This window comes from Melampsora larici-populina, assembly GCF_000204055.1.
Source record: "Melampsora larici-populina 98AG31 unplaced genomic scaffold MELLAscaffold_39, whole genome shotgun sequence".
NCBI classification, from domain to species: Eukaryota; Fungi; Basidiomycota; class Pucciniomycetes; order Pucciniales; family Melampsoraceae; genus Melampsora; species Melampsora laricis-populina.
The window spans coordinates 310,581-323,039 of NW_006768803.1; the positions used below are offsets into that span (position 1 = coordinate 310,581).

The following is a 12,459-nucleotide window of genomic DNA, read 5'->3' on the forward strand; positions in this document are numbered from 1 at the left end:
TGTGGATAGATCCAAGTTGGTGATCGAGGTGGAAACAGGAGCCAAGTCTTCGGAGCCTCGTCGGAAATTCAATACGTCAAGAGCCAAGCTAGTCAGATTTGGGCAAGCTCTAAAAACATCGTACATAGATTCAACACTGAGGGTATAGACATAAAGCTTGAGGGTTACAAGGCCTTCGAGCTTGAAGGATGGGCGTAGGGGTATTGTCTCAAGTAGAACTGATGCGCAAAATCCAGTGGCCACCAAGACCTCCAGGCTTGTTGTGAGTGGGACTAAGGCATTCAACATGCTGTCCATTAACATCGGTGGTTCAACGTAGTGTCCGAGGTCACGCAAGTGCAAGATACGAATCGAGTGGGCAAAAGACCATGAGCTATGTGTTTCTAGCCATTTGTAGCGTAGTTGATAAGGTGAGGCAGTCGCTCGATCTTGATCAAAGTCATGTACCATTTCATACATCAATAATGGCATCAAGATGCGGTGAAGTCTACGGCAGACGCGAACGAGGGCAGCTAGGGTACGTTGTGCTTCCGGGGACGGTTTGCTACTCCAGTCGGTAAGAACGCAATGCGGTGGTGGCCAACTCGGAGTGTGTACAAAGTTTCCGATGTACTCAATGATCTCGTCCGGTAATCTTGAAAACAGGTCGCTATTCTTCTTAGGGACGATAATACGACATGGTTTGCGGGGGTGAGGGAATGGATCGCATCGAGTAGATCTAGGCGGTATATGGTTGGCTTGAAGGCTTGTTCCATCTTGTTTAGGGTCTCGTGTAAGTATCATCTCTTGAGACGCAAGAGATATGATGTTATAATGGAATGAAAAGAAATGTGTAAAGGACTGGATGATGAGAGCTCAGGACACATTAACTCCCAGTGTGACATTTTTATAGACTCAAAGAAGAAAGACATGCAAGGAGTCACACTGGCATGACCTGAAGAGAAAATCGTTCACATGAGCACGGAGAAAAATGACTTAGGAGACCAGTTTCAGATCAACAGGCACCCACTGAGCCCCTGCCAGGACTTGCTATGTAGCGATCGGGAGACCAGTCAAAGCTCGCCGACACGATCGTAACCACCATTACGGGTGTATACCATAAAGGGGTTGGACATATACCTCGCGCCCAAAAGTTCAAGTCTCCAAGTTCGGATTCACGAGTGACTCAGTTTACCTTGCCATCTGCGGAGATGTAAACTGCGTTGCACATACATGAGGAGGGGAGATCATCAATTCACCCCGCATCCGCTTCGTTCTCAACTGGACTAGTACCACTTGAACACAACTTCAAGGAGTGAGAAGATGATCCTCAACATAACAAAGAGTAATCGATGGAACTTGAAGCCATACCCTTCTCCTGATTGCTTTGGGCCTTCGAAAATAGAGATCCAACGAAACCTTTTGAAGATATCATCATCGGCCTTCTTTATTGGTCTCACAAGAAGCTTACACCATTATACAATATTTAGTCAAACAAATAAGGTGCAGAACACCGTTCATGGAAAATAAAGTGGGCCTTGCGCATAAGAACACAATCATTGAATATAGCCATAGTTATCAAAGAAATCAAGTGCCAAGTTATTGAATCCATACTCAAAGCTTAACAAGATCTTCCTCATCTTCCTGCGAGCTGAAGGAAACCTTTTGGTCTCACCCAAAATTCCTAACTTTGGAAAAATCATCAAAGGTGAAGATGTCTTGCTTATCAATCTGAAACTCGTCAAACACGGTAACAGCTGGTAAATAGTAGGATATGCTTGATTGTCGAGCATAAATTGAGGCTGAGCAAATGTAAATTATGTTGATGATTTTGCTTAAGTACTTAAATCTTAAGTCTTTATATCCTCGCTTCAAGTTAAGTTCAACTCTCGATCATCCTCAATTCGATCGTTTGAAATTGTTTAGCAAACCAAATCACCTTTTTTGTTTTCTTTCCGAATTCATTGTCAAAACGAGAAAAATCTTTCTATACAAATAATCTAATATGATCTTCTCAAGATATCGTTCTCTGATAAATAATATTAATTATAAAAGATTAAATTTATCTTGGACATTATGGTAAAGTACCAACAAAACAAGATATATTTTGTAAACCATCATCAAGTTCTAATCATCACTTCGATTTTTTTGTTACGATTTGAACAGGATTCCAGTTGGATTTGTTTTAACAGTTAGTATTTCCTCAAAACATAAAATACATCAATGAAAGATATCTCCAATTCGATGAAAAACGTGTGTGTTTTGAAAATATAGGAACGTACTTATAGTTTAGTTCAAATTAATGGTTTGTAAGTCTTTAAAAACAAACACCTTCCTCGAAAAACCAATCTCTCAAAAAAACCTAACAATTTCTAAATACTTATCAAAAATTAGATCAATGCAAGTAAGTTGAATTTTTTTTTTGAAAATCTACTGTTGTCATCCACCAAACACTGACCAATTCATTTTTATTTCGTTATCAAAAATAAACATCAAAAAGCCAACCTTAAATCCAAACACATCTAAACTAAAAAAAGATATTATCATTATTAACAATCATCAAAAAACGTTTAAAAAAGGTGATTTAGTTTTACTTTAGTAAGTTTTCATCTCATTCTTATTCTTTTTTTTCCTTTGACTTTCTGAACCAAACAAAAAGCATCATCATTCATAAATTACTTGTTCTTTTTTTCTTTCCAAAAGTCATCCATCAGATCCTAAAATTCTTTTATCGAAAAGAATTATTGGATTAGAAGGAGATATAATTAAACCAATCCAACCACACAAAGGTATATAAACCTACCATTTTGAATCTCTATCCCTTAAATCCCAAACTCACTGTAAAGCTCTTGGGATCCCCCGCGCGTTAATCTATTGGTTTCTTTGGTGAGGATTTCCATTAGATTCGTTTGTAAGGATTCCATTGGGTTATTGTTGGATAGAAGGAGATGATCCATTTCATTCACAAGATAGTAATACATTCGGACCGGTAAACGTTTTCTCTATCATTTTTCCTTTGTCCTGTTTTTTCTTCTTCTTGATTTTAACTTTCAAACTGATTTGATAATTTGTTGGTTTTTGCAGATTCCAATCGGATTGATTTCTTCTAAATTAGAGATCATCATTTATCCATTCAAGTAAATCCTTTTTCTTTCTAATCTCTCCTTCTTCCTTTCTATTCTCTCTTTCTTTTTTGGATTTTGGATTCCCTTTTGGAAGAGCTAAACAATATCTTTTTCTTTTTGGGTGATATTGAAAATAATCATAATACTCATTCATAGTCGATTTGGTTCGATTTTAAATCATACTTTAAACAAATCACAACAAAAAAGATTAATTCATCATCAACCCTCAATATAAACTATTGCATCTCCATCTCCAATAAATCTTGGTTCATCTTTGTTGTTGATTTTTGTTGTTCATTTTCTATTTTCCATTTTCCATTTTCCATTTTTCATTTTTCATTTTTCATTTTCAAATCCTTATGTACCTTTTTATAAATCTTTATAAATCTTTCTAAAGCTTCTAATCTTCAATCTTTCAAATCTCTACAACATACATTCTATTCTTAAAGTCATAAACCTTTTTCCAATACCCAAGCACAACCACACACACACAACAAAACAGACCACACTTTTTGATTACATTCCCGTTGCCCCTTAAAAGTGTTTAAAAAAGACGTAATAGTAAGCTTTGATGGTTTCAAAGCTTGCAATTATGTTGTACCAATGCTGAATCAACCTTTTTTATTTTCCTTACAGAGGATCAGTGGGTATGCATGTTGAACCAGAGCCACAACAAACTCGCATGTAACCAGAACACCTTTCTTGCCTTATGCCTCACAAGTGACGTGTTGCAAAGTGATCCCCTCAACCAAAGCTTTAGTACTTCAACCCTCAAGTTTTCTGTAGATCAATCTATTAAAATTTTATGTATATAAAACTCTAACAAAAGGGAAATTCAAATCAAAGAATTTTTGTGAAACGGTTCAAAAAAAAGACAAGTTTTTTATATTTTTGCAGTGTTTTTTTTTTTCTGCAAATATAAGGTCAACAGCTAACTTAATCAAGTCCCCTCGAGTCCTAGTGCCCGGGGAAAAAAACGCACAATTTCAAAAAAAAAAAAACTTTTTCTCCATCATGATTAAATTAAAACAACCAACCTAAAGCAAACAACAAAAAGTTCATTTCCAAACAAAAAACCCCATTCCCATCCCTTCCCGAAAAACTTCTTCTTCTTCTTAAAAAAAGCATTACAATCTCAACACGATATCCCAAAACAAATGTCCATAAAAAAAACCCCCAAACCCCAAACCAAAAAGAATCATCCGCAAAAACCTCAAGCAAAGAATCTGCAAAGATCTCAAGCAAAGAACTGAGTGACAATCGGTTTAAAAGCCGTATTAGAAGGAAACACCTTCAAAGGAATCCAACACTCAACCATCTCGACCTTAACAGGCACCAAGACGATCTGATTCTTCGACTGATCAGTTTCATGTGTCATTTCATACTGGATCGGTACATAACCTAGATCAGGTATCGGTTTATAAACCGTTCCATGAGGATTTTCTGAATTTTTTAAAGGAATCAAATGGGTTGGAGTCCTAATTTTTTGGGTGTTGATGGGCACTTTGATCGTTGGTTGGAATCCGTAGGCGAAAGATTGACTTCTGGTATGTTTTAATAACTTATGAGAAACTGTTGAGTGAAGTAAATGAGGATCTTTTGAAAATTGATGTCCAGCAGACAAAACAGTTGAACCGATCCTTTGATGTGCAGCTGCAGATGAAGTAGTAGTAGGTTGTAAACCTTTAATAGAAGAATTCAAATCACAAGGTAAAAACAAAAACTTGACTCTGATATACCAATTGAGTTTAACCGATGAAGATTCAAATTCAGGTGTTCCATCTGTTGGAATCACTAATGAAAACTTGCATCGGTTTTGGTTTAATAAAAACTCTTCTTGATCTGAATGAACTTTCTTGGTCATGAGTTTAATCTTTTCTTTGTTAAGATCACTTGGATCGATGAGATCATTAGGATTGATGGTTTCGTTTGTTTCAAGTGAAAAGGATGCTTTGATCACTCTTCCTGTATCGGTGCTTGTATTGAAAACGATGATCCCTTCGGCTATTTCTCCTAACCTATAAGCTGATTTCACTAAAGTTAATTCAGCTACCAGTTTTCCATCTTTATTTATATCAAATGAAACTATCGGAACCCCCGGCAAAAAGTCAAATCAGTTCTAAAACCTTTTAAACCTTCTTTTTCTCGATTCTCAAACTTACCTTTTCCAGAAGATCTCGTCACAATCTCAACTGCTGTCATACATCCACCTGTCATTTCATCTTCAGGTTCTTCTACTTCAATCGATCTATTAATCAATTGTCTTGCATAAGCTTCTAAATCATTATCGCTATCAACTTGAGTTTTTTCAAGTACAAGGTTTTCAAGTTTTCCAATTTGAGCTAGATCTCTTGTATTGATAATTGGAGAACTTAGATCATAAAACGGTCTGGCTCCATTCACTATCACCAAACCAAAACAAAACAAGTGAGTTTAGGTTTTTTGGAGGAAAAGTTTAGAGACAGTTGATTACTTACAAAATACATGGTTATAGACTCGGATTGGGACTCTGATGATCTTGGTTCCTGGACTGCTTCCTACTTGGTTTCTACCTCTTGGACCTATTCCTCCATTATCATAACTAGTTCCCACAATTAAATTATAACTAAACTTGATAGATTTACCTCTAAAAGATGGAGGTAATTCTTGTGGTAAATCAATTGAAAATGTATCTATTCTCTCCATCAAAACAAAACCAAAACGAAAAGACATCAGATTTCGAAACTCAAACTCGTTTGGGTTTTGTTTTTTTAGTCAAAAAAAGACTTACATGTTCTTGATTCTCCTGCTCTAAGATGTAAATCGACATCCAAGATACTCACCGGGTTCTCAAACACAGGTAACTTCTGACCTTTACCCTGTTCCGAACCTATTCCAGAAACCCTTGTACCAAACAACCAACCTAACCAACCAGCTTGATGATCCGAACCGATTTGAGGTCCTAATTGACCACCCCCCAGCTTGGTCGTACGATTCTTAAGACTATCAAATAGATTTGATTTGATCAATCGATCATCGTACTCGAATATACCTTCTAGTTGACAATAAGCCCATCCTAGTACTAAGTCTGTCTTGAAGGCTTCTCGACCGGCTGGGGCACTATGGCCTTGTAAGGAAAATGATCGGGTGGATGGGATAGTCACCCATTGAGGTCCTGGTGAGCTTTGGCGACGGATAGGGTTGGGTACGGGGAACTTCTTGGGTTGGGAAAATGGGGTTAGGGGAGATCGGTTGGGTGATTGGGCATCGGATTGATGGTCCTCTTCTTCAATCGAAGCTGTAACTGTAAGAAAAATGAATAAAGAAAGCATGGGTTATTATTAAGCTATTCATTTTTGATTTTGTGGATGAGATGATGGATTTACGTTGGGTACGAAGAGGAGGTAGATAAGAGGCTGATCGGATGATAGGTTGATGATGATTTGGAGAAGCTTGAAGAAGTGAAAGAGAAGGAATCGAATAAGATCTAAGATGTTGATGATAGTTTTCTTGGATTGGTCGATGATGATGATGATGAGAACCGATTAGACCATTTCTGATTGGAATGATTTGATGATTGATAAGAGATGATTGATTGGTTGAAATTGAATGATAAGGAGATGGTGATGAAGTACTTGGAGTGTTTGAAGTGAATTTAGTTAATGAAGATGATCTTGAGTGTAGTTCAGTTGATGGATTAGTTGATAAAGTGTTTTTGAATTGGATCGTACATTGAAATCTTTCACCAGCAAAGTAAGCAGATTGATCAGGTTGAACTCTTACTAACAATCGAGAACTTGAACTTGAACTTGACATCGATCGATCGATTAGGAAACTAACCAAATACAATAGTGTCATCAGAATCAAACTCGAATTATCCCAACTTCTCAACAGCTTTACTTAAGTACTTAATCACTTTAACACCATACATATACTTTGTATCATCAAACCTTCTTCACTTTCTCTTCACATCTATCACTTCTACTGCGGCCTTCATCCAACAAACATAACAATGACCTCATCCACAACATTCTGCTCAAGCACACTCACAATCACTGCAAACATTATTCAACTTCCCCAAGTGGGCAGGAAAAAACGATTAGGAGTATGATTTGTCATAAAATGATCTATCACTCCACACCTGAGCCATAACACCCACACTACATATATCTATCTGGCTCAGTGAATATGTGGTTATCATGTACATACAGTTCTGCTCAGTTATCTGCTCATCAGCATAACTTATTCTTATGTAATACATGCTGTAACTTTTTTCAGGTTGACAAAAACATTCCAAAAATTAACTACATACACTTACTCAAAGTTTTGGTGCGGATTTTGTCAACTAAACTTCATGTAACACCCTTTCTGTTACTGACAAATGGCTACAAGAATCTTGCCTGAGTGTGAGTAGCCAGGATGCACAGCCAGCAAATTTACCTCAGATGTGAAAATCCGAGGAGACCAGAGATTTTGACCCTGAGGATCCAATTGGAGGCAACGGCAATGGCCAAATTTTGCCTCAGAGGCATTCCTTGGGTGCCCTTCTCCTTGGGGGGGGCATCACTGTGAACATCATTCAACTTCCCCACATTGGAAGAGGAAAATGATGAATAGTACAGTTTGTCATAAAAGAATCCAATACCGCTCACCTGAGCCTCAACACCCACACTACATATGTGTAGTACGCTAAGTAAATAGTTTTCCATCATGTACATACAGGTCTGCTCAGTTTTTTGCCCAACAGAATATATAAATCACATGTCATACCACATGTAACTTTTTTGACTTGGAAAAAATTGTCCCAAGAATTCACTACATATAATTCTGTCGCTGCTCAGGCAATATTTTTGAAGCTATTTCTTAGTAACAGAAAGGGTATTACATGCAGTTGAGTTGATGAGATTACACCAAAACGTTGAGTCAGTGTATGTAGTCTATCTTTTGAATGCTTTTGTCAATCTGAAAAAAGTTACAGCATGTATTACATATGAACAACTCATCCTGATGAGCAGATAACTGAGCAGAACTGTATGTACAAGATAACCACCAATTCACTGAGCCTGCTACACATATGTAGTGTGGGTGTATGGCTCGGGTGTGGAGTGATAGATCATTTTATGACAAATGATACTCCCAATCATTTTTTCCTGCCCACTTGGGGAAGTTGATTAATGTTTGCAGTGCATCCAAGGACTCCTTGGATGTTTGTTGCCGAGACCACTATGCAGGCAGTGATGATATATGTAGTGGATTGTTGGGACAATTCTGACAATGGCAAAAAAGTTACATGACATATCATATGTGATTTATTTAGTCAGATGAGCTGACCTGTATGTACATGATAGGCAACTATTAACTAAGCCTGTTACACATATGTAGGGTGTGTGTGTGATGAATTCATCATGGTGAACACCTGTGAGTGATATATGTGAAACCTATTGGGCACATACATTACCTTCACTGCAATCAGGACTGTGGTGGATCATCCACTCAGTTGGTCCCGCATGTACACCATGGACTTCTGATTTAAATAATTCATCAAAGTACCCACAGTGGATTGATCCTGTGGTGTAGGATTTATACTGACATGCTTGTCTCAGTCTACACAGTTACAGAATCTATTACATATGATTTTCTTATTCCGATGAGCAGATAACTCAGTGGACTTGTGTGTAGCCAATAGCTAAAGATTTACTCAGACATTTGCATGTATGTAGCATATGCTCTATGGCTCAGATGTACAGTGTAAGATGATTTGATGACACATTCCCCTCTCAATCATATTCCCAGCCTAAGTCATGTTCCCATCAAGGAACCTACTTAATGCTGGCAGTGAAGGGTATACAGATCAATTGGAAGGGTAATACTTGAGGAGGAAGTGACTTGAGTTTCAATTGACCTGCATTTTTGATTGAGATTTCAGCTTTTGGGGACTTTGTGTGACATAAGATATCCCAGCATCTTGGCTAAAGTTCCCCCCATCTTCTGCAACCCAGGCCTGGAGATTGTCTTCTGTTAATTCTACATGGCACTTCATGCTCTTGTGATACTTGAAACTCCCCGCGACATAAATAGTCCATTGTCCAGGATTCTTCTTTTGCTGGGTTGAATCTTCAAGGAGTGTCTTGGTGGCCCCACTGTTACCCAAGCCAACACATCTCAAATTGATTTGGGCAAGATCAAAGTTGTTTGTAACCATATCAACCTTTCCAAGTCAAAGAACACTTAGATATGGGGAAATAGCTGACTAAGGGGGTTCCTGGAGTGATAAGGTCTGGAATGGCACTGTCAGATGACACCAAATCCAAATGACAAGATGGATTGCAACAGAGGATTCACATGTGAGAGAGAAGGCATTTTGAGCTGGGATTTTAAATCAGATGGAGACGGTGGTGAAGATAATTCTATTTCCGTGCTGTGAACAACAGCACAGTCCACAGCATTTTGGGCCAGATGTTTGAAAATTCAAGTCAACTGTGACAGAAATTCTAGCACAAACCTATGCTTAAAAATCCCTGGTTTCTAGACCAGGAAATCTGCTTGACAAAAGAGCCAAATTCAAAAATTCTTTGGTGTTCCAAGATAATTGGTTGTGTACAGTAGAAGCAAAATTCAAATTTGAAAACATTTGAGTCACATAGTGACTTTGTGATAGATACAAATAAGTACTTTAATGATTAGTTATATTGAGAAGCTTGAGCATTGAACAAAATTTCCCTACAGAGGGTTCAGCTAAAGTATCATCACCTGGAGGCTTTGACATTCCCAGTAGCCCATGTTTTTCCAATTCTTTTTTCAAGACGGTCATAAGTTGAGCTTACTATCTTTTGATACCCCTGAAGATAACTATTTTGAGGCAATGAAAAAGGTTCAAGCAATGCCCGAAAACTTTGTAATCTTTCTCGTAACCTTTTAATTTGTTCTGGATTTTTGATAGTCAATGTAAGGTCCATAGTATCTTCTGCCAGGTATGCGATCAAAGTGGCTATCTCTACACGCGAATTCGTATTCCCTTCTTCTTTTGTAAGTATCTCTATCAAAGGTTTTAGGGCGCTATAACAAATTTTGGATACACATCAATATTTCGAATTTGAAAAAGTTTGAGTGATCAAATTGCAAACCTCAGATCAGTTGAGAGGATTGCTGGATCCCTTCTTAATTTTAAGCCACCCTCAATTTTCTTCATAATCAAATGTAAGTCTAGGGATGGATATTGACGTTGAAGGTCATCACTCATGGTCCACCTCAATAGATCTGAGATACCGATATTTTCATCAACATTTTGGTCAGTACAGTACTGCAAATGACACCCTGATCACCAGATTATAACGGTCAATCTTACGTCTGGCTCTGTTGCTTTTTACATCCATTGATTTTAATCGAGAAATATCTGTTAAAGCGCCAATTATAGATGTATTCAGCATATGGAATCATATATCCGACTCTAGAATATCATCGAGGAGGTAGATAACTTACCAGCGCGGGATGCTGAGCTCCAGTCAGTACCCAGATCAGCAATCTTCATTAAATCGGGATAAGTGTATCTCCAGAATCGATTCAATGTCCTTGTTAGAATTGTATGAGCTAATGCAGCATGTTGATATATTTCTTTATTATCATGATATAGATTAGTAATCCTCAAAAATAAGTTTTGAAATTGTAAACATTTATCGGCCATCTCGATACCTACGTTCAACTTGGTTCGTGTGTATCGCATGGAAAGTTCAGTGTGGGATACTAGTAAGCTGAGAAGCTCGATACCATCGAGCTTGCTCTTAGTGGATCCTTCTGGCTGCAATAGAAACTTGAAAATTGGCTCCAAAGGACTTTTTAGAGTCAATAGTTCGGTCGCCGAATCTTGATTAGTAAAAACGATTTATCAAAAGTTTAAATGAGGTTCTGGGCGTACCGCAAGTCGGTAATAGTTGAATAGCTGTAAGCCTGAATAGCTTTCCGCGCTTCAATGCCTGGGACCGCATCTTCTAACTGCTTGGACAGCTGTGACTGCCGAATTCCTCTCGCTAGTCAAAATGATCAAGGTGGCTTAAGACATGGTTCTACTGGATTTTTGGACGTGTGTCACAAAGACTTACTTGTAGCATAATCCCTCTCCCCTAACAACCAGATTCATACAAAATTATTAAAAAGGCTACATTACGCGGCTGAAGTAGAATTAAACAACATACCAAGTGATGAACCATGGTACCATGAAGTGATTGATGTTCTGAAATCCATTTCCCATTTTCGGGAAGCTTCTTCAACCTCTTTGTTAGAGCTAGCCCTGCGAGCTTCTCCCAAATTCGACTTGGCGTTTACTTTAGTACCGCTGGACCTCTTGTTGGGGATCTTGGGAGGTTTAGGGCTCAGCTTTCTGTTCATCTGACTGATGTGCGCAGAGACGGGTGATGGTGGCATTGTTCGGAATGTGCTAGCGGCTGTTAAATCTTCAGCATTAAAGTTCAGATCACAGTGAGCAAGCCGATTAGAACTCTAGCTGTTTTTGAAAATGTGTTGAGCTAAAAACACGTCACATACCTGATATATCCGGCATGACACCTTTTCCTTTCATATCCAGACTGATGCGTTGAATTGTTGATGAACCAGACATTGAATTTCCAGACTTCAAGTCTTCGGCCAATTTAGGTAGATATTGGGTTCTACTTCTAGCAATAGTGGGTGTTGATTCAATATTTTGGATATTCCATATGAGGATTTCTAACAAGTAGAGGAAACTAAATCGTGCAGATATCCTTGACATGATGGTGTGGTAAGTTAATCTAAAAAAAGTGATGATGAAAGACAAAGGCTACTCCGTTGGACGTTGGAGGAGAAATAGCGCAAGGATATATGAATAGAGACTGAAGATTTATCGGCATTAGGATACAATTTATGTAACCCTCTCAAAATTAAAAAGAGAAGGCATATTGTTGTGGCTCGAGTTTTGAAACAGGTAAAAGTAGCCTATCTTGCTCGACTATATGATTTCGAGCAGTGAAAGGAGTTGACATGAGCGGCGGTGATGTTCTGCCTTCCCAAAGCGGGAACCCACGAGACTCGTTTTGGTCACAGCTTTTGTGAGTGCGAAGTATAATCTCTAACACATTTTGTGAGCAGCTGATCATGTATGTTGCTCTTCGCTCTGATTTCCCGACACGCTCAATCGACATAGCTGATCTTTCGCAGTTGTCACGTTCGATCATAACGTCGACATTTCTCGTAAATTGAATGGGTCATTCATCTGCAAAACCACCATGGTCGACATTTTTAACAGAACCTGAAACCTCGGAAATATTCAACAACAGCCGCTCTATCATATTGTGACACAAATAGCCATTCGGAGCAGGCTCGCAATAGACAAAACCTGTTGCCTCGA

At 38.3% G+C, this 12,459-nt stretch overlaps 3 protein-coding genes across 3 annotated transcripts; 1 reads left to right on the top strand and 2 right to left on the bottom strand.

Annotated features, from left to right (window-relative positions):
* Positions 1–2,202: 2,202 nt before the first annotated feature.
* Positions 2,203–3,204, top strand: MELLADRAFT_123240 (peptidase; the record flags this gene model as incomplete). Its single annotated transcript, XM_007413813.1, has 8 exons — positions 2,203–2,232; positions 2,254–2,288; positions 2,374–2,383; positions 2,480–2,577; positions 2,683–2,768; positions 2,883–2,968; positions 3,064–3,116; positions 3,201–3,204. 8 exons carry the CDS (start codon positions 2,203–2,205, stop codon positions 3,202–3,204), a joined length of 402 nt encoding a protein of 133 aa, XP_007413875.1.
* A 1,137-nt stretch (positions 3,205–4,341) lies between these two features.
* On the bottom strand, positions 4,342–6,899 carry MELLADRAFT_109802 (uncharacterized protein; the record flags this gene model as incomplete). Its single annotated transcript, XM_007413914.1, has 5 exons — positions 4,342–5,189; positions 5,267–5,506; positions 5,582–5,776; positions 5,875–6,387; positions 6,470–6,899. The coding sequence occupies 5 exons, from the start codon at positions 6,897–6,899 to the stop codon at positions 4,342–4,344; spliced, it is 2,226 nt and encodes a 741-aa protein (XP_007413976.1).
* Positions 6,900–9,829: 2,930 nt separating this feature from the next.
* Positions 9,830–11,844, bottom strand: MELLADRAFT_109803 (uncharacterized protein; the record flags this gene model as incomplete). The annotated part of the gene is made up of 8 exons (XM_007413913.1): positions 9,830–10,139; positions 10,208–10,266; positions 10,385–10,476; positions 10,563–10,912; positions 10,996–11,107; positions 11,180–11,200; positions 11,273–11,530; positions 11,622–11,844. The coding sequence occupies 8 exons, from the start codon at positions 11,842–11,844 to the stop codon at positions 9,830–9,832; spliced, it is 1,425 nt and encodes a 474-aa protein (XP_007413975.1).
* Positions 11,845–12,459: the final 615 nt, after the last annotated feature.